Source organism: Leuresthes tenuis, unplaced genomic scaffold (genome assembly GCF_036924035.1).
Source record: "Leuresthes tenuis unplaced genomic scaffold, fLeuTen1.0.hap1 SCAF_3, whole genome shotgun sequence".
Classification (NCBI taxonomy): domain Eukaryota; kingdom Metazoa; phylum Chordata; class Actinopteri; order Atheriniformes; family Atherinopsidae; genus Leuresthes; species Leuresthes tenuis.
The window spans coordinates 10,890,835-10,913,822 of record NW_027325357.1 but is presented as its reverse complement, the minus strand read 5'-3'; the positions used below and the strand labels follow the sequence as shown (position 1 = coordinate 10,913,822).

At 37.8% G+C, this 22,988-nt stretch overlaps 1 protein-coding gene across 1 annotated transcript in view; it reads left to right on the top strand.

Annotated features, from left to right (window-relative positions):
• The window catches only part of LOC140303139 (cadherin-22), a 148,303-nt gene that overhangs the window by 65,799 nt on the left and 59,516 nt on the right, over positions 1–22,988 (top strand). The window contains exon 3 of the mRNA XM_072381771.1: positions 14,658–15,764. Within this exon, the coding sequence (XP_072237872.1) occupies positions 15,534–15,764 (231 nt within the window). The 5' untranslated portion in view covers positions 14,658–15,533. The remainder of the gene's footprint in view (positions 1–14,657; positions 15,765–22,988) is intronic.

Genomic DNA, 22,988 nt, shown 5'->3' with positions numbered 1-22,988 from the left:
ATGTACTTGTACTATTCTGAGGGCATACATTATGTGGCAGATTTTTGTCACTTTTTATATGTATGGATTAAATCCAAAGCCACAACACAGACAAGAAAAACTCCACCATAGTCACTGCACTCCGTTACTGTTTCTTAGGTGATGTTTTTTCTCTTTCTTATGAACCTTGATGACCACTCAGTCTTGGGCACTCAGGGCTGTGAAATGTAATCATGTGGGGAGGTCTTCACACATAATTAAAAAAACAAAACACAAACAAAAACAGCCAACTATCAAAAGTTACAAGGAGTATGAAGAAACAGAGTCAGGTTTGATCCCCTCTGACCACAATCTGGTTTAATGGGAATCGTATGGCTGAGTGCGTCACACAGCACAAAGACTCAGTACGTATGACCACCTAGTGAGTGTATTACACCCGCAAAAATGATCCACTTTGAGGAGAAAGCTAAAGTCATATTATTGTCTGGGTTGGTAAAAAAAAGAGGTCAACAGTGTGTTTCTCTTTTAGAGATGCAAGAAGAAGACTGATTAGTTTTTTCCTTTCTGTATGCTGTCAATTATATGGTCAAGAACTTGACTGCAGACTTTTAGAGATGTTTTTCTGGGGCAGTTGATTATCTTTGCTCTTTCTAGCAGACAAACATCAATATACAGCTGAGGTGAATCGCTCAAATTGTGTGCCTGTTTTTTTTTTTTTTGGGGGGGGGGGGGGGGGTGTACATATTTCCTCATGGATTTAAGGTATTAGGTTAGCTTTTGTGACAGCATATTGTGTCATGAATGTTAGTTTTGCTATATTTTAAGTTCCTTGTTCAGTCTTTAGTTTTGCCATATTTTCCTTAGTTTCTCTTTCCCTGCCATCAAGTTTACTCACATCACCTGTGCCTTTCCCCTCCTGTGCACTCCTGTGCACTCCATCACCAATCACAATCATTAGTATTTAGTTTCCAGGGGACTCATGTACAAAGACTTGCGTGGATGTCCTACTGAAACATGGAGTACGCTCAAACCAAAATGCCCTCCAACGTACAAAAATATCCGAAGCATCAATGCGTGCGCACGCATGAAACCAAGCACATTTTGTTTGTACATCCCAATCAACGTAGAATTGAGTGCACATGCTAAAGTGCCCGACTCCTCCCTGTCCACGCCCATACTTAAATATGCAAATCATATTTAAATGAACCCTGCACCTGCGATTCTTCTCTCTGCACGATCAGAAAATAAAGAAAAAAGAATGAGTAAGACGGAAAAAAGAATAAATTAACGGAAAGCGAGACGGAGGTGCTACTTTCTGAAGTGGATGCCCGCAAAAATGGGCTTTTTGGTACGCTGTCCTACGATATAAGCAGCAAATGTTAGAAGAGTGGTTGGGAGAGAGTGAGCGAGGCCTTTTATGCTGTGGGGTCTGAGAAGCGCGCAGAGGTGAAAAAGAAGTGGTCCGATATTAAGGTGGATGTGAAGCAGAGACTGGCTGCCCACCGCTGAAGTGTGTCCAAAACAGGTTGGGTGTTTGAACAGAGAGTGCCCCGGTTGCTTAAACCCCAGTGTGCACGTCACCTGTGGCACAAGCAGCGCATGGCTCCTCGCTGTGTTGCGTCCAACGCCGGCCGCAACTCTGCGCACAGTTCAAGGAGGATTGCCCTCAAAACAGCTGATGAGCCAGTTGTCATCATGTGCCAGCAAATCCTCTCTTTTAATACATGCTCTTTTCCAATTGCACCATTTACAATGTATTGCAATACCGCTAAAGCAGCCATTGTTTTTAATGGTATGCACTGCAACACTTTGCGCATGCTTTTATATTCACTGTGTAATTGCAGACACATGGGTGTGTTAATTTTTCATCAGTGTTAATTGTTCATGTGTCTCAAATGTGCACATTACTCAGTCTGAGGACAAGTTGTGTTCACATTTATTTATTATAACAGTTTCCCAACATCAACTCTAAGTGTCGCCAAAGAATCAACAGCTGTAGAAAAGTGCGTACGACAGCCCTGAAGTTGGCGTGAGGCCCCGTACATTTCCACGGTCATTTCGCTTTTGATACATCTGATTGTTGACGTGAAAAATTGTGTACGCCACTTTTTTGTGCGTATGCACCCTTCGTACATGAGGCCCCAGGACTTCTCATGCACTTTGCCAAATCCTCACCGTCACCGTTACGTTTGTTCCCATGTTTTTCATAGTCACAGTCAGGTTTTGTTTGGTCATAGTCAGGTTTTTGTTTTTTTCAAGTTTTTTCCATAGTTAAGGTTTTTTGTATTCCGTCTGAGCCGCGACTTTTGTTGCTCTGTGTTTAAATAAATCAAGTTTTTTCTTTTGAAACATCAGCATCCGGACCTTCACCATGCCACACCACATCACCACCCGACGTAACATATTGTTTCTTTGGATTCAGCAAGTGATAAAGACAAAGATAAAGTTCACAAATTTCTGACTGGTGCAAAATATAGTGCCATAATTCATGGTCAAAAATTGTAGAATGACATAATAAAAATGAAAACTTAGAGGACAAGTCTCAAACTAGCAGTGTCTTGTATGAGAGTCTGCAGAATAACATCCACCTGCTGTCACCATTTTTATTAGCAAGAAAACAATGTGTACGATATGTACATTGCCATGTATGTGGTCGGTGAATGATGCCATCAAGCTGATAAATGTTGTTGTGTAGAAGAACATGGGTAGACATCACACATTTTTATTTTTATTCATCTTAGCTACATTTTCATATCTACTAAGGTGAATGACTGTGAAAAACGTAGTACTGTTTCGTCTCTGGAGCCGTTTGTGTGAAGTTTTGCGCTGGGTAGCAACATACTGTAAAAATATATATTCATCACACGATCCAGTTGCCTCTTGAAATGTATAATCTTCTGATTACTTTAAAGTATTAAAGATTGTATGTAACACGATCATGAACAAAGCAGCTGAGGAGTGAAAATGAGGTGGCGAGTTGACAGATACTCATGCAAACAGACTTAGATTATACACAAGAGGATGGAAACATTTACAGATAAGTAGGAATTATTAAACAGATTACATCTCAGCAAGAATTTTTCATTAATAAAACCAAGACATTAGCTAAATACTTGGAAAACTATGAACTCTGGAAAAACCTGCTTGATTGATAAATATGCATGGGACTCCTACTTATATGTTTTCACTCTTTTGTAGACAGAGCAAATATTCATTTAAGTGCAAAATATGATGTGATTGGCAGATCACAATAAAGTGTCTTGTTTTTCTTTTATGAATATTTTTCATTCCTGTAAATGAATTAATGGTTTGTGTAATCTACATAAACCTCTAACGGCCTCTTGCCTGAGAATACAATAATGCACTATTCCGTTGCCTGATTTACTCCTCCTGCACCATGCATCAAGCCTCATTTCATAAAGGAGCAAAGAGACCTACCATGCTTTAGACACTACATAAGAGACACTGAACTAGTTTGCATTACAGCAGTCTTTCCTACTGACTTAGTTATGTATTTGCATTGGCTGGAAGCTACTTTGAAAGGCACGAGTGGTCTATAGTTGTCCTCAGAGGGTCCTACATGTATTCAGCCTGGAGCTAAGGGCAGAGTCCGAGCAATGCTTTGACAGACACCAGCGCTCCTCTACCGACCTGGGCCCATGGGCACTGACAGCTGTCAACTACCTTAGTCATCACCTGTCTTCTACTGACACAGCCTTGCACATGTGTGTAAGCAGAAAAACACACGCAACAGGGGAGCAAGCTAGGACAGGGTCTTAGTCCAGTCTACCTCGTCTTTCTGTTAGTTTCATTCATATGCTACCTCTCCCACTTGCTCTTTCTCTCTCCCCGTCAAGCCAAAGCTGGGGATACTGAGCGCCAGCCACCCGTGAGATGAGCGATTTAGTAATTGTGCAGCTGGCAGGCCAGGCATGGGGGCCTGTGCAGCACTAGTGGACACTGTCATATATGGGCCGAGAGACAAGTCTAGTGGTGAGAGAAAAGAGAGAGTGAAGCAAAAAGTCGAAGACGGATAGGCAGAGGCAGATAGACAGGAAAAAAATTAATGGAAATGGGGCAGTTTTTGAAAAAGAAATTTAAGAGGAATTAATGGATGGAAGGTCAAAGTGAAAAAAAAGAGAGACTGAGTTAGTGCAGGCTCATCGTGGCAGGTGGGTGGAAGCTTTTGAGTTTTGAAGAGTAGCAGCATTATTTGCATGGGAGAGAGGGAACAAGGGATTTCAATAAAAAGCAAGGGAACAAGGGATGGTGGTGGAAAAGCAGCAATTAGTGTAATTAGGAGAGCAGCCTTAGCAAGGCACTGACAATATGTCACCTCTCATTATAACCCATAAGCAAATCCAGCAGCCTAATTCAACCCAGCACCCATTCTCAAGACATTTCCCTTTGTCAATGCAGATTTTGTTCTCCAAAGTCATATCATTGACTTGCCAATACAACACGGGGTTTGGATTCAAAGTTCAGTCCAGTCAGGGAAAAAGAGAAGCAGAGAGACCCAAACAGCAGCAAAGTCCAAGCAGAATGCTGCTGGAGTATATTACGTTTGGCAGTCAAGAAGAATGTAGTCTAAATCCTTGTTATAGTACTGTGGGGTTGATTCATTTGGATGGATGAAATGTGTAAGATTTCGTGCAACAGTGATTTGAATTAAATTAATGTATGGACAAGTAAGGCGTTAGAATCAGATTGTTCTCTAAAACTGGACACAAGTCATTGAGCTATTTTGTAGACTTGCTCATACATGTTTACATATACTGTACATATTGCTGTTTTTGAATATACCACTTTCCACTTTCATGTCCCTGTATTCTATATGAAAAACCTATATGTCACAGCTCTTATGAACACCAAAGATTATTGTGTGCAGAATATACAGTACAATATTTTAGTTTTTATCATCTGATACTTGCTCAAGTATCGGGCTCAAAATTTTTGCTCATCTCTGAATATTTACTCAGCTTTTATTTCCGTTCTTTTCATGGTAGTAACAGTTTGTTACATTTTATTTTTTCAGATGTGTCAATCTCACTGGCCCAATGATACTTTACAGCTGCCACATAAACACTTTACAGTAACTGACATGTTTCTGTCATGCCTCTGGTTTGGTTTTTTTTTCCCCACCTCCCTGTGACATGACACTGGTCTGCTGGGCCAAGCAACTGTGACAAATTGGGATTGGAAATGACAAAACAGGCTATTTAATAAGTATGGTAGAGGGGATTGGACTCTGGTTTTGGGTTCACTCGAATAAGCAGACTGTCTGAACTCCTTCTGGGCCCGGCTTTGATGGCAGCTTTCATCCATCTGATGCGGAGATTCTGGCAACGGAGGATGGAGCCGTATTCGTCTTGCTATCTACAGTGTGCGTATGTGTGTTAAGCTGGTGTGTGTGCAGAGGGACAGCTTTAAGTAAATGCAAAATCAGTGCACACATCAGTCTTACGTGCAGATATACTGCAGCGAGTGAGTGGGCTCAGGGGGAGTAAATGCAGCCATGTGTTAACCTCAGGCCATTAGCTGCCAAATATAAACTCCTTCCCTTAGATAGTAATCACTTGGCAATTATTTATTTATTTTTTTGTCACCATTGCCCCTGAAATGAGTAGCTGTTGTTAAAAGAAGGATGCTGCAATATTCCCTAATGATAGGTTCAACAAGAGCTGTCTTTTTTTTTTGGTGTGTGTAGAAGGCAAAGATAAATGTTAATGTGCACATGTGAACAAGGCCAGCGTTTGAGTAATGTGAATGTGTGTTTAAAATACAGTTATCATTATTGAAATACAGCATCATTAAAGTAATGCAACCACGTTATGAGAAAATGTATCTAACAGTTATAGTTAACTGGAAAAGATGATGGAGGGTGTCATGAAGAAATACACACAGGAAAAGGAGAAAATAATGATAAAGCTGTGCAGGTAATGATGGGATAACTGTTGAGGACTAAATTAGCAAAATCAAAATGAAAAAAAAAAAATAATACTGACATCAGTGAGTAAAGTAGACATAAGGATAAATATTTTGGGCATACGGCACAGAATGCAGTTCGAAGAAGGAATAAACAGAAAAAGATAGTAGATGCCAAAAGAAAAGACAACGCAACAAAGTGACATAATGAGAGCAAAGTAAGCAGAAGATTGAGTAACAGTAACAAAGTAAGCAAACTTGTTGACAGTGACTTAAAAACAGACAGAGATAATGACAGAGAACAGAGAATAAATAACAGAGACAGGGGACAGAGGATGACAGGCATAGGTGGGCATGGAGCTCAAGGAATGTTAGGGGAACAAGGGAAACAATGATAACAATGGAGGGATGAATAGTGTCCGTGTTTGAGTGTGTGGTGTACAAGCTTAAGTACCTTCTCAAAATCAATTGGTGATACTTCAGTTTGCATATTTAGAGCATATGTTTGTGTATGCATTAAGTTTATTTTTAATATCTCATCAACTTTTCAGGAAATAAGAATTTTCAACCCAGCAGAATAACACTTTGAACAGCTCCAGTTCACACTAATGCCTGTGAACACAGGCATTAGTGATAAATGTCATGCTATAATGAATAATTCTTGAGTTCAGTCCCATGGGGAATTTATGTTTCAAGCTTCAAAACAATACAAAGTACAAAAAGTGGTTGTAGGCTATAATCCACAGTTGCTTTCACTTTTAAAAAAATCTAACCGAGTTGTTGGTGACCAGCTAGAACACCCCTGGAACATAAAGAACTGACTATAAAGTAAATGCCTTCTTTGCAGTATAATTGATAATATGATTCAGACAAGCAAATGGGTTTAGCTTGAAACTGAAACTGAAACCTTGAGACCTTAAACCACACATAAAAACATCAATAATTTTCTTGTAAGTCGATAATTAAAACAGTGGAAGTTTTGGGCACACCCATCTTCATTTCTTAAGTGTGTAAATACCCCTGCTGATTTAAGTCTTTATGGGCAAAAACTTGTGATGGAGACTCAAATAACTCTCTGGCCAGTTTGCTGGCTTTTAAGCCTAATTCTTGTATATTTCAACAGGTATTCCCTCTTGTTTAACACCATAGCCGCTGCAGGAAAATAAGGAGATTCCATTGATTTATTTTTTTATTCAAATAAGCACTATTTTTATTTGATTGAATTTGGGTTAATTGAGGGGCTGCACGGTGGTGTGGTTGTTAGCAATCTTGCCTCACAGCAAGAGGGTTCCTGGTATGAATCCCAGCCTGGGCCTTTATGTGTGGAGATTTCATGTTTTTCCTGTCCATGCGTGTGTTGTCTCTGGGTACTCTAGCTTCCTCCCACCATCCAAAAACATGCATGTTCGGTTATTTGGTCTTGTTGTTTGTCTCGTTTGTCTCTGTGTGGCCCTGTGATGGACTGGCTACCTGTCCATTGTGAACCCTGCCTCTTGCCCAATGACAGGTGGGATAAGTCTGAACTGGATTAAGCTGGTATTGAAACTGAAACTTACAATCAGAAACTCATTGTTTACCTTTGGGATGAATAAAGTATTTTTTCACATAAGTTAATATATATATTTAATTTTTCTAATATTACTTTTTATGTTCAAAATTCAATTAAATGTTTAACAGGACCCTTAGTGTCTGTTTTCATTTGTGTTGGGTTAAATTTATCAGCGGCATATTTGTGGCACACCAAGTCAATGATAAGTCAGAACATCACCAAGGTTCTTTGGATCCATTCTCAAATTTCTTGCATATTGAAAATTTTGTGATTTTTCTTAGCTATCAGTGTTACTGTGACTGAAGAAAAAACTAAAATCTTTATCCTATTGAAACAAAAAATGTTTTGTATGTTTTGTTTTGTAAGGACTTGCCACATACAAAAACCTGCATTAAGATATGCAATGCTTTTAAATTATTTGCTAGCAAATACTAATATATTATCTATGTATTATCAGAGGAAAGAAAAAAAAAACATGAAGGTAGTAAGGCCCTCTACTCATCTATTATGTCAGTACATGAGGGGGTTGTGATGAACAATAGCCAGCTACCTGCTTTGCCAGCTTTTGTCTTGCAGAGCAGGTAGCTGCCAAATCTGTGTTTGCAATTGTTTAAAAATGAGCCGGCTTGATCTGCTTCACCAAGAAATCAGTGACAAACAGTACAAATCATTGCACAGAAGGATTAATCCTTTTCAACCTGAGTTAAAAAGTGTTCCACTTCATTAAAAGAATAGAGAAAAAAGAAGAAGAAACAGCCTTGTATTTTTCACTCTGTAATTCACAGTTTTCATGTATGCACTTCACATAGCTCTCTGAAGTTGCATATAATCTGACTGGTCAGAGAGGGCAGGATGCAGGGGAGAGAGTGCCAATGGCAAAGCAAAGAGACAAAGATAACAAGCTTATCACAGCAAGAAAGAAATGGGCAAAAACTTTTGGTGGAGACAAACTTAAATAAGGCAGTAGCCAGTTAGGTGACTCGTCATCCTTGTTTTTGCACGGTTCAACAGGTATCCATTCCTGTTGAATGCTGTAGTAGCTGCAGGAAATTAGCAGCATCATTTGTGCATCATATTTTGAGGAGATTCTATTAATCTCTCTTTCTGTTCAATTGGTTCATATTTCATTGAACGTTTTAAGTTCTTTTGTGTTACACAAACATTATTATACAATATTATTCATTATTCAGACATAATATTTCAAAGATTGGGTGAAATCTTTTTCCCCCTCCATATTCAATTTGGGGTCAGCAATTAGCTTGTCATAGCCACTTATGGTCTTTGAGCGTCGAGTTGTCCAATATAATGCAATATAACTGACAATTCACAATGAGTTATGTCCTTATATGTTTGGTCATGAAAAAACATTTTAAAAATATGTCAGTATGCAACACACTAACACAAACTCCAACGGATGATGGATTAATTAAATTATTTGTCAGTTATTGGTATACAGTCATGGGATATCACTTTAGCTTTCAGGCAAGTGGTAACACTGTAATTATAATGAACAGAGATCCTGTTTACATTTGCTAAGATAATAATAATAATTTTGGATAATTTTTGGTGATATGATAAAACGTGAGCAACTGTTATTGCAGGAATGAACGTACCAGATCAATTGATCTGTGACCACATTTAGAGGTGATCTGAGATGCTAACTCGGTTTTAGGGCAGAATGTGCAATGATCCACTACTTGAAAAGTTGCAATTTTAAAAGGTTACTATGGTTGCTATGCAATTTTAAAAGATTACTATGGTTTTCCTAATTTTCTATTGTGTTTTAGCTATGTCTCAATATGTCACCCTATGTAACGACATTCACAACTTATGTTGAGTTATACGTGTCATCACATGTGGTTTCTTACACATTTGACACTGTTATTATGTCCGCAAACATTTAGATAAAGGAGGGAAGAGATGATGGCATGTGTTACTTTGTAGATTGTCAACTGATGATTCATTGTCATATTACTCTTATTTTTGGTCTCTGATCAGATTTATTGTACCACACACATACAAGTACACTAAGTACACTGCAAGTTTGCATGTCTGTGAAAGTGTATATGTGTGAGTATGTGTGAAAGTGCGTGTCACAGAGACACATAGGGCTGTCTGCTGGTCATTGGCCCCGTGCCTATCAGTTTGCAGTGATCAGTCTTGCCTGGCTGTCGTCCATCTGCTGCCAGCTGTCAAAGGGCTTGCTCTGGGCATGCCCACTGATGAGAGGCTGCAGCTATGCTCTCGAATCCATCCAGTGCTCTAATAGGTCACGAATGGCTGCACAAGGCTTGCCAATAGCCTTGGACTGAAGAATGAGTAAAGGAAGGAAGGAGCGGAAAGAAATGGAGGATACACTAAAGAAAGATAGATATGTTAGCCATATATATATATCTATAGATATCTATAGATACATAGATATATCTATAGATATTTATAGATATCTATATATATAGATATCTATATATAGCTATATCTATAGATATTTATATGTATATTACCCTTCTTTCTTCTTTTTTTTGTCTTTTTTACTTTTAACTGCTAGCAATGAAAAGAGCAGTAATTGACATGCCACAAATTTGCAAATCTCAATTTGAAGGCCTCTTACTCCACTGTTTCACTGAACCCAGAACAAACAATCTCTCTTCTTCTTTTTTTCTCATTAGAGTTACCCAATTTTAGACTTAATGGTAAACACTTAATGAAATTCCATGAGTGAAGAAGCAATGCCAACCAGTTGGTGCAAATGTTCCAGTTTACAAAAGAAGTTCTGAGACACTGGTGCACACAGCAAAATGCTTTGAACAATTTGAGTCAAATTAAACAAATTCAAACTGTCTCCCGCACAGTTAAGTCATGTAAGGGAACAGCAAAAGTTAAGATAAGCAAGTAGGAATTAGTTACATCCTATTTTTGTTGTATGCCTTCGAGGCATAGAATAAATAAACAGTATGCTTTTATTTTCTTTGAAGTTATCATTTCATAGCTCTAATGTATCTAATTGGAAACCTAAAAAGAAGTACTTTTCATCAGTTCAATCAGCTTAGTCCTTCTAGAGACTTGAGATGAGTTCTTTCTTTTTTTTTTTTGACTGTCATTTAAAGTGCCATAAGGGATTCATTCTTTTTAATCTTACTGAACATGTATGCATAAATCTTAAACTTAAACCTTTTTTTGAAGTTGTTATATAAAGTCAGTTGAGTCCTTGGAAGCATTCAGCTTAAGTTCCAGTCTCAGAGGTGTCCATTCTGATGTATTCTGCAACGACAAGTGCATCAATGTGAAATTGTACTGAATTACAAGAGGTGATTGAAAAAAATATATATATGTATATATATATACATATATAAAAACAATATTTACACTATAAAGGTGCCATTTGTGTGAATCAGCAAACAACTAGAAGATTATAAGGTACCTTTTTTTCAGAGTGAAATAGAACAATGTTAAAAATCCTCGAGAGACTACATTGTAGTAGATGTGTTGCCACAGGCAGTTGAGAGAAAATGAAATGGGATCCAAGATGTCCAGTTACTATCAGAGACAAAGACACCACACGCCAATTTATACTCCTTCCAAAATGTCTGTATCATTACCTTTCAACTGTAAGCTAAACAGCATAGTTAACAGATGGTTACACCGTTGACTTTGTATTGTAATTCACTTGAAATGGACATGGATTTGTTATTTAGTGCTGTGTGTTTTTCTATATGCTATTGAGTATTAACACTCTTACTCAGCCACCAAATTCATTGTGAGCAAAAAGTGGTGGAGCAGGACATTTGCTGACTAGCTTTTTAACCTCACTTAGGATAAGATGTTCCTAGCTCTGAGGTTAGCCACAATGTTGGCCTATAACAACTGCGGAACAGACAATATCCAAATGTTGTAGCTTGCTCTTTAACATCATAGTGAGTGTTGGTTGGCATCAGAGAAACATAACTCTGCCAAAGTGGGGAGTGATGATATTGTCTTATCCTCAATACCATGCGGCATGTATTGGCTATTATGCTTTGCAAGGGCAAATGGTGAATTTTAGAGAGTAATATAGGACAGAGTCAAAAAGCTTCATCATATTCTTCCTCACTGCTGTGTGATGAAAACTCTACTTGAAGAGAAAGCTAAAAATTAGGCCAACAGCCACACTCCCCCTGTTAGAAGACGTAGGCAGTGGCATGTGTTGTGCCATGACACACTGTGCAGCATTGTTGGTGGTCTTCTTTTTCAATCAGTCCAGAGCACAAAATTGCGAGTCTGTCTGTGTCGTGACAAAGAGTTGCCCTACACTGTCTCTCTGGAGTTCATCGTATTGAGTTATAGCAGACCTGAGGGGTTTGATCAGACTTATCACTGATTATCTAATCATGTTCAGATTCCCCTAATTGTTCCTGTGGCCAGGTACAGTCAAGGTGGGGACATGGTCCGGTGTAGCATTTGACAGTTGATTGTCGTGTAAACACTGCTAACATCTTGTAGGTGATACAGTAAAGGATAATCTTCTAAATCTCATATAGTTTGAGAAACACTATATATTACCCCCTGTAACCCAAACAAATGGGATAACATATGTCTTTAGGATCTTATTTGTATGGTTTGCTTTTCGGTTGAAAGTGTAATTAACTAAGTATGTGTGTGACTTTTAAAACACATGGATGACCTAATGACCTTTTAGATCGTGACTCATGTTACTGTAGGTGGTACAAATCAAGATACTTCTTCTTCATATAATGATAATGCTGAATATAATTATTATTTCCTGATTATTATTATTATTGTTATTATTATTACTTCCCTGAATTGTGCTGCGTTCTTATTACTGCATTTTACCTAAACCTTGATTAATTTACAGATCCAAAGAAATAATTTTGGTTTTGGCTTTGAATTTGTTCATGGTGTGCAAACAAAGATTCTCCAGGATTTACTGAAAAGCATATATATATATATATATATATATCTAGAGATTAATTTTAATCTTTTCCAAATGTAAATCAGATCATCATTCATCTACATGTCTTGATATTCTGAATAGCTACTGCTTGTGATATTTCTGCGCTGTGGTGTGTAAAGTCTTTGCATAGAATTACATTTCGAAAAGCGTGTGTTTTATTATGAATCAGTGCTTGTTCAAAGTCCATCTCCCATTTGACCTATGCATTAGAAGCTTTATTCCCTCAAGGGGCATGAGTGTAAAGGACAGAAAACCTTTAGGATTATACTTGTCCTGCGTCATTTTATCTAGAAATCCTCTAGGAAGGTTAAGCTTTCCACCCTGTTGTACTCTATTATAATCTCCAAGTTATAATCTAAAAAAAAAAATAAAATAAAAACTGCATGTACTTATATCGACTTCCCTGGGGACATTTTCTGGGGTGTACATACTTTTGTGCTTTGTTTTTCAGATTAGGGACAGTATATCATAATAAAAAACACTAAACAGTGTTTCTCTATAACACTATGGCTGAAACAATTCAAATGATAAACTAATAAAACAAATAGTGAATGGAATTCCTTTCCTGTCTCACTCAGGGTGAACTATAATACCAGTAGCAATCTATACAATAATTCAATCAGTTAAATTTTCCTTTTCTCAATGATAAAACTCATGCTAAATTATTAGCCTCAACTAAATGAAGATTGTAAATATGTTTAAGATGTGCTTGATATCTGGATCTTGATATGCTGACATTGGGTAATGCTCAAATCATTGTGCTTAGTGTAGCCTTATGGAGTTATGTTAGACTTTCTTAAACACGCCTCTTGCAAACTCCACAATGCTAGAGAACCAAGTTCAGTATCGTTATTGCTTACGTGATAAGTACTATATGTTTCCAGCATGGTCACCTAACTCAGTGTAGGACATTAAATCCCTGAATCGCATGACTGAGGACACTCTAAGTGTAATAATAGTGTCAATTTATTATACTGTATGTGACAGTCTCTACATAGTTCTTCTGTTTGGAACACCAAATGGGCTGCAGCAAGTGAAGAGGCCTGAGTTAAAGTTTCTCTTGAACAGTTTTCTCTGGAGATTGGGCACCCCTAGAGCAGTTGGTTTCCAATACTACGGACACTGGCTTGACCAACGGTCTGAGAAAAAATTATTTCCGGAAGCTGTACGTTTGCTATTGGTCAAGAGGAGACTAAGATTGGAAGTCCTCTCCCAGCCTGCAGAAATACAAAAGGTTAAACCACCTTATGGCCCTGGGGAGCTTTTCTTCAGTTGGTTTTGCAATCTTCTATTCTGGAGGTTGTAAGGCCAGAGACATACTAAATGTTATTGTTTCTTCTGTTTTTGTCATTCGCCTTTTGTTCTGAACCTTTCAAAGAAACCATTAATCACAGCCACAGACAACACAATGCAGTTTGTTTCATCCCCCTTTTTAGTCTAGAGCTCATTTCATTTTTCAGTTCTTTCTTTCTCACTTTGACATGGTTTTTTCCTCTATATCCTGTCTGATACTCCCAATCTGTCTCTGGTCTGTCAACCCTGTCTTTTTGTCTAACCTTTGCACATGTTTAACAACAGCCAAGGACTGTGTCTGCTAGCCCCTTCTACTCTCCAATGTTTGTCTGAAGTATTAAGGGGGTGTTGCCTCATCGGATAGAATTAATTGATAAATACTTTCATCCAATTAGTGTTCCCTCATGCAATTAATCAACTGGCTGAGGTTGGGACTGCTTCATCAGTCGGATGAAAAGCAGACAGATGCTTTGGGTCAGGTGTGTGATGAACGGTGACCTCTCCTTTGCATTGCTTGCTTTCCTTCTTGTTCTCCATCCTTCCTATTTTCCTCACACCTGGTTTCCTGTCCTTCTTTGACCATATTGCAATCACTCCCCAGCAAATTTATGCTCAACACAAGAGTCACTGATGGAAAAACTATTTCTTCCAGATAATCCTAATCCAAACAGCATTGATGGGTTTTATGGTTAAAAAACACTGGTAAAAGAAACACGAACTAGATGAAGGTGATGAAGGTTTTATTTTCTGTACCTTCTATGGATCCATGATTCTCAGTGTATAAACAGAAACATTTAAGTAGGGTTCGTATTATCTACAAATTACTGTATGGGTACTAAAAAGAATATGATGACTAATTTTGGTGTGTTTCTGCAACTCTTTAGAGTGTAATTAAAAAAAAAATTATAGATCCAGTGCAAAGTATGGCTTTGATAATGATCCTTTTTCTCTTTTGTCTTACAGGTTCTTTCCCTGCCTTTGAATCAGTGATGGAGCTGTTATAATAAAGAAAATAATTCTACAGGACCTTTGAAGAATGGGCTATCTGATCCAATGAATGGTACTGAAGTGCAATGCCATCAAAGATCAAACATAATCACCAACAGTAAAATCATCTGGCTTTTTCCAAGTTCATTGTTTCTGCTTCTGGAAGTGAAAACTGTTGGAACTCTTCAAGGGACCACACTATAAAAAGTTTTCTCCTCAGAAAAGTTTAATCTTGTCATTTTAAGAATGCATAGGACCAAACCAACTCATTCCAGTGATGGGAAGTGGCATGGCTAGAAGTGAAGCTCACCAAGCAGCCCATACCACAAAGTCACAAATAGATGGAAAGCATCACTTTCTTTTCAAAGGCATGCTCCTCAATGCCACTGTGTCCTTGCTGTTCTATAATTTCCCAAACGACCAGTGAGCCAACCTAGTCAAATTTTGCTTATGTTGCCTTCAAAAATCTTGAAAGACATTTCCCAATCCGTTTGTTTCACTACTGCAGGTCATACTTTGAAGAAATATTAAAGACTCTATAGGGTGGGGGAGATACTGTAAAGAATCAGAATAACTGACCATGTTACAATACAAACAGGCGCTCACCAGGTGGCACAAATCCATTATCCTCCATGACCTGCCCTGTATTCAGCAGATAACTTCAGATTGATTTGTGATCCCATGGATTAACTTTCAAGTTCTCTGACAGTGACATTTTAAGTTTGCCCTGTTGGAGTTGTGTTTGTTAAACAACTACAACCGAAAAACTCCTTGTGTCTGCATGTATCTTTTCCATTACATGTAGACACAGGCAAGCTTTCTTTTTTGTCATTTCTGTTCTTTTCTGTCAGCATGGCTCCTTTTTGGACAGCACAAGCTTGGACACTATTGGCAGCACTGGGTCTTCTGAGCTGCTGTTATTTTAACTGGTCTGAGGCCTCAAGGACTAGTGGTACAATCTCAGGTGGGAGCAAACAGGAAGAAGGACCCTCGTCACTTGAACGAGTAAAGAGAGGATGGGTGTGGAACCAGTTCTTCGTGGTGGAGGAGTATACAGGGACAGACCCATTATACGTTGGAAAGGTAAGACTGAATTGTTGTGACATAAATTTCTTAGAAACTAACAACCTGCCACAAATATTGTGAGAAAGTGTTGACACCAAAACTGTTTGAAGGAGGGGGAGAGGGGACATCACCAAATTCAGACTAATTAGCAATGTAGTTTACATTATTTAAAGCCAAGACTACCACTCAAGGCAATAGGAAAAATGAATTTGATTTGACAAAGTTCCAAGCTGATGTAAAATTAATTAGATATCTGCATGCGGATGTTGTCTGGATGAATACATTATTAGTAAGAGGCTTACCCAATTCCATGTAGCACCTGCAACATTTTTATAATGAGTTGTTTTCCCCAAAGCAAATAGTGTCCTTGGAGAGTGAAAATGACACTTCCCCAACAATCAAAATCGCTTTTTCTGTTCTTGGGAGTTTATATTTGGGTATCTAAAGTGACTACTAACTTAAAAACTCAGACAACAAACCAAGACAAACAAACGAACAAAAAACACAATGTACTTTTACATCTCACACATTCAGCTTAGAGTAGAATTATCCCGTCTCTACGTGTTTTTCTCAATCAAACTTCAACTTCACATTAATCTGCATTCGCTGTACCTTGGAATTGGAAGTAAAAATGTATTTGCTTTGGCTTTTTTACTATGCTATGACTTGAAAATGAATTCACACATTCATCAGCAGTTAACTTGATAAAAATGAGCAGACTATGTTATACTTGCCGAGACTAAGAAATCCAACTAATTGTTGCTGTTTTCTTTAAAAGTTTTCCCGTCAGAATCTGGAAGGGCCTTCTTTTTCTCATTGAATGCACCATCATTAAAACAATGTTACAGCCATAACAAAAACAAACAAAACATAAGTGAAAAGTTGTCCATTTAAATGACAATTCTGAATAATAGCTTCTTAAAATGTAAAAAGAAAACAACACAGTGACCTGGGCCAGTTCAAGGCATGGCTTGATCAGGAAAATGTAGGTTTTTGACAAGTAAAGTTGCCAGCCAAGTAGTTTTGCTTGTTTTACTGTTGTGTGCACTAGACTGAGCTTAGTTTGCTCTGTGTGCTAGTATGAGCTATTTCACAAGGTTTGTGCCTATAAGATCACTCAAAGCTTCTTTATCGATCTTATATAAGGCACACCTTGCAGAAGACTGGTGTGGAGAGGTGTCAATTGGCTTACTTTGCCCCACAAAACCGGCTGTCATATGTAGAACTGTAAAGGCATGGTTGGAATTAGAGACGCTGTACTGGTATTTTGACTAAAGCATGTCATAGACATTTCATTAAGGCCTCAGGAAATTGTGAAAATAATGTTTCCTCAAAAAAAAAAAATGTAGAATTTTCTGTTACATATTATATTTTCATTCAAAATTCTGTCAATTTGTCATTTATATAGTGCTATTTTTGTTTGCGTTTAAAGAAAAGTTTATACATCTCAAAGAAGACCTCTATATGTCAACAGTGCAGCTCTTGTTTTCATTCAACAGCAGGAGCCTAATTGTTTTCTGATCCACCTGCTTGAAATCTGTATCTCACTGCTGTTTACCTCTGCTTATATGCATCATGAAAAGCTTTCCAAGTGTGATACACCTGAGTACTTCATTAGTGACCCAATCCAAGTAATTTAGGAACAAGGTATAGCTAATTTAGCTGTACTTGGATGTATGATGACTTCTAACAGAGAAAGTTAGAAGTAGAAGAATGACTTGAACGTTTTCTCATGCATTTTGCGGCATCATGGCAGTGGACTTTATTTCTGTCAATAGCTTGATTTTGCTCCCATGAAGCCACATTTAACTGGACAGTGGTCCAAGTTAGGCGAAGTCACGCTGTGTCTGTAACTCTACTCAATTGTGCATGTACTGGGTGATCAAAGCTCCAGCAGTGCCCTTCTCTTTGATATTATCAACAGTGTAATGAATCCATGTGATTATTAAATGTTATTTTTGTAATCTTATTATATATCATTTATATACTCAAAGACAAATGAAATCCATTTTTCTATAAATTTAGTGCCGTGTCTATATTTGGAAATTTTTTCCCCCATTCTTTTTATTCCCGTCTTCTCATTCACATCCTATTCAGCAACGGCTTTTCAAACAAATCTCAGTGAGCTGATGAGAGTAGACAGCATGTGCAATTCAATCGGTTTACATTGGACGTGATGTGAGCAGACGGAACATTAATGCAGACAGAATGAGACTCAGTGATGAGTCACTCACACATCAATCATGTGATCCGCTTGTTTCTAATAATTTAGATATGGCAATTGACCAGCTAATATTTAATCTGCACATATTGATCTCTATTCTTACAAATGAATGGAGATGTTCTCTGCAGCATGCAGGGCAAGGCGTTACACAATAATTATCCTTTGACCATTACTTGTCTGCAGTTGTGACTTTGATGCATTCCTGTTGGCAAGACCAACAACAAGGCCAACTGGCAGATCAGACAGAATGGAACTGAGTGATACATGGGGAAAGGAATGTAGGAGGAGAAAGACTGCAAATGGAGAGTGGAAAAGATGAATCTTCATACACTGACTTGTGATTCATTATAAGCCGGGTGCCAGGGAAAGCAGTGAAATGATGCAAATAGCTCAAAAGAGCTTGAGGGAGTGTTAGAGAAGGAGAAGAGAGATGATTTTATTAATGAAATTATCACACTTTGTGTGACTAGGGCAGTGACCACTACGATCACTTCTATTAATAGTGTATGAGTCTGTAAGTAATTTGCACACAGACACACGTACAGATGAACTCTGCTGGGCTTGTGGTATCAACACTTCATTTTGAGCACCAGAGGATTAAACTTAAGTTGTACATCAGTGCTGAATAATTACAACAAGCATATTTTTGCATATTACTCTTGGTCAAGTTTGGTCTGTGTCACCCTGTGGCCACCATTACTTCATCACTGCAATAAGAATTACCCATCGAACACTGCTAACAGGACTTAATCTGGCAGATTTAATGTGATATTATAACTTTGCGTCATCATAACAACAAGCCACTTAAGGCACATTTAGTGTGTCATTTCAACTCTGCTGAAGCCTTTTATTCTATAGTGTGAAAACACACATCATCTTATTGTTTGTGTTAAAGTTTAATGTGACATGCTAAACATAATGAATAATTTAGAAGATCTGACTTAGCAGTTCTGTCAGTGCATTTATATAGAAAATAATTATTAGTGGATTTAAATGACCAAAAAAGTATCCTATATTTAATCAAACCAACTTTTTTTTTTTCAAATGTTTGTGGACTTGGAGACAGAAATGGTGTAGAGCAAAGATAATCTTAAATTGCTGCTGTAAAGAAGACAAAAATGACACATTCCCCTTCCCCTGTGTCATGTTCCTTTCTCCTCTATTTTGACAAAAGCTGTCAGAAATAAATCCATTGTTCGGGTTTTGTGTGTGAGCTTGGCAATGTGTGTAGCTTGCCCACATGCTTTTATGTTCCCACAACAAAAAAATAAATAGTTCCAGCTTTTGTGTACAGTTTCAGAGTGTGTTTATAGCCCTCCATTTCTCTGATCTGTATGCCTGTTTCTGGAATGGATTTCTTTATTCCATCTCAGCATGAACATAGAAAGACTGCTTTTACAATTCATGCTATAGGTGTCTCCTGTTTGAACTCTCAAAGCCAGTTGAAACAGATGGACAGATGGATTCTTTGTCATAAAAATGTCTACATTTTTCTGCAGGACATCGGTTTGATTTGCGGTCTATCATTCTCAGTGGTTCTGGTTTTGGCAGCAGCTTTGGTGGACATAGTATAATCTTCACTAATGTGCAAAATGAAGCAGTTTATGCTTTGTATAAAAACAGAGGTTGGTATGATAACACAACTGAAGAGACCAAAGGTGAAAAAAAAAGAAAGACTTCTTGAGTGGTACATATTTTCTCTAGTTTAATTGAGAGTTGTACAAGACACTCAAGTTGTCTTGGGTGGCACAGTGGTGATTCTATTTGTATGTATGACCGAGAAGAACACGTTAGTCAGACCACATAAAAAGTGCTCACATTATGCCTGTTAAGACAATTCTCTTCATCAGAATGATCCAAGCTATAATTAGTCAAATGTATGTCCAATTGTAACAGCATCACAAGGCTGTCATCAAAGAGGAGTAGAACAGCTTTAGATTGGAATTGAGAGAAACTATGGGACCGGGCTGTTTGATGTTTCTTTTTTTTTTTTTAAGGTCTGCTTTTCCTCATTGTAATGCAGGAAAGCCTTCTCTTGTGAAGCAGTTTGTGGATTTTATATATATATATATAGATCAGTTCAATTATGTTCGTATCATTTCGTGACAATCTTTTTTTCCTTCTTTTTTTCTTCTATCTTAGTTTCTGCTGGTCTGTCACCCTTTTGTTTAAATCTCTTTCTCTGACTTGTTTTCTTTCCTCTCTCTTTTCCAACTCTGGTATTGTTGCCATTCATTCCCCCCTCTCATCTTGGCCTCTGTCTTTATGTCCCAGGGCCTGTACTCTACCCTTTTTATAGCTGTCTCCTCCTAGGCTGTCTCTGATACAGTCACCTTGTTAACACTTTAAAGCTGTTAAGATCAGAGAGCTTGACAAGCCGCAGTGAAATGTGGCAGGCCTGCCCCTGATTACACAGACTTAAATATAAGACAGCCAATTTGCTCACACTTTGAAACCCTCAATAAACTTAAGATTCAGTGCATCTTCTCTGCAAATGTAAAATCCTGTTCAACAAATGTCTTGCTATTCTATTCTATCCTATTCTATTCTGATGGGATTCAAATGTCACTTTAAAATTATCATTTCTACTTAGTTTGACTTTGACTGTGTTATGACTAAATTAATGTACAAACTCTAAAGAGCTGACTGCCAAATAAAAAAGGGAACTGCCCCTAACTCCATCTGAGTCATATGTCATCCTGTTCAGTACGTTTGCCTATAGTGACAGCTGTAGACACTTTGTTATGACCTAGAGGCGAGTTTAACAGGGCACCAACAACCTCATTCTCCTGAGTCACCCTACAGTCCTCCACTTGAAACCCTAAGGTATGATTGAATATTACTTCATCAAGTTCATCTTACTGAGTCACACTGTTTTGCTCCAAAATATTTTTTTTGCCAAGACAGATGCTCAGATAATTTATTAATTATATGTAGTATTTCACTGTTCCATTCTTATGCTGTGTACACATTACACATTATTAAAGATACTGCATTGTCATTCTTTGAAAACATTTGGTGTTCAAGGAAGTCTTAGGAGGCATAAACAGGAAATATTATATGGACCAATGGATATGGTGAAGCGTTGCTTTATTTTCGTAAACATTTTCCTTTTATTTTAGTAAACTGGAAACCTAAATCTGTAAAAACTAGCTAGTAGTAGCTGTTTCCAGATGAACTCTGGATGCAGATATGACCTATAATAAAGTTTAAAGACAATGGAACCTCTACTGGTTGTGAGGAGACAGCATGTCAAGTGTAAACTGGGAACTGGGTGATTGACAAATTGTAAAACAAATGTATTTTAGCTGAAACCGTTTTGTCTAACCCAAACTGAGTAATATTGTTTAAACTTGACCAAGAAGTGGTGCAGGCATTTCATTAAAGTGTTGTTTATTTCACCAAGATGTATTTAGACTGTGAAACAAGCATCCCACTGTTGAAAGTGAATGAATGAATAAAAACTACACACTCTTTTGAGGACTTTATGACATGTGAATGATGTCTGCTTCAATGTGGAGTCACATTTCTCTCCTTTCACTTCATACACACAGTATGCACAGTATGTTATAGTATGCTGTTAGCTCTTTATTAGCGTTTGCATGGGAAGTTAGCAGACCCAATGCTGTCTCCAAATGTGTTGCTTTACGTGCAACTTTCATTGCTTGAATAAATTAAGTAACTAGTATTTGAAATGAAATACCAATGTCCAAGTTTTTTTGCAAACCTTCTGGATTCTGCATATTCTATGAGGATTTGCTCATACCTCTAGCTTACATATATATGCATAAACATATAACAACAACATGACAAACAAGTTGTTATGAACAGAAACATCCCATTACCAGCCTTGAAAGGTGATGATAAAGAATTTCTAGTTTCTCTATAGTTGAGAAAATTAACCATATTCTCTGTAAGGAGAAGGGAAAAAATACTCAGAACCCAGATTTTCTGCAACATAATCCACTTCTCTGATGTCAAACCGTGAGCTCAGTGTGTCCCTGACACTTATAGTTGCATAAGCTGAAACCCCTGGTAAGAAGTGAATTTTACTACTGGAAAGGTTTCCTGAGTCTCTGTGGGCATTTCGATACATTTTCCCTGCTGTGAAAATGTTTCACTTGTAGAAACTTGTGTTAGTTGTTGAACTCAAGCTGATCAAAATAGCTATTCCTTGTCTAGAATAAAACTACGAACATTATCCTATCACCTACTACAGAGGAAGTGCCACAGAATGTTAATTTCACACGTAATAAAGTGTATGTTGATTTCTCACGTGAGTTCTTAGTATTTATTGCTCTCCATATTGTTGACTTAGAAAAAGAAAATCTTTCACATCAACTTCAGAAAGGTGATTATACTTTATTACTCTCACATTGCTGTATTACACAGTGTGGAATATCAAACAGAACCAACATATTTGTTGTTCTTAGCAGAAGTAGAGAACTTTTGTCTTCTTTATCTTCTTCTCGTGTAAAAATCTTAGACAAATTTGCATTCCAAGTTATTTTTGCAGAGCAAGGGACGTCCTGTCTCTGACCTTTAGTTCGCGGAGAACAGCTTAGCTGAGTGTAGTGTGTGTGTCTCTCAAGCCGCCAACTCGAATCATACCACTGACAGACGGATGGGTTTAACCAGCCTGAGGGGGGAGAAATAGCACCATTCCAGCAGAATGACAAACTCACTATTTATTTATCTATGTGTGTGTGTTTGTATGTATGAGCATGCACAGTAGGTAGGGGTGAGCGGCTGCAGAAGGTAGGAGCTTGTATGCACAGTTAGCACAGCAAAAATTAACAAATGATGATAACATTTTGCGCACACACTTTGCCTGTGGAATCTAATTTAGAAATAAAGAGACAGGGTCAGAGGCACTGTCAGTTTGAAACATATCCAGTGGTGAAGAGTAAGCTCAATTTTATTTGATAATTCTCACAGCCTGGACCAATGAAACTTTTTTTATTGTAACTGAAATATTGATACTTGAAAGTACCCGGTAGTATATTTTCTCCGACTGT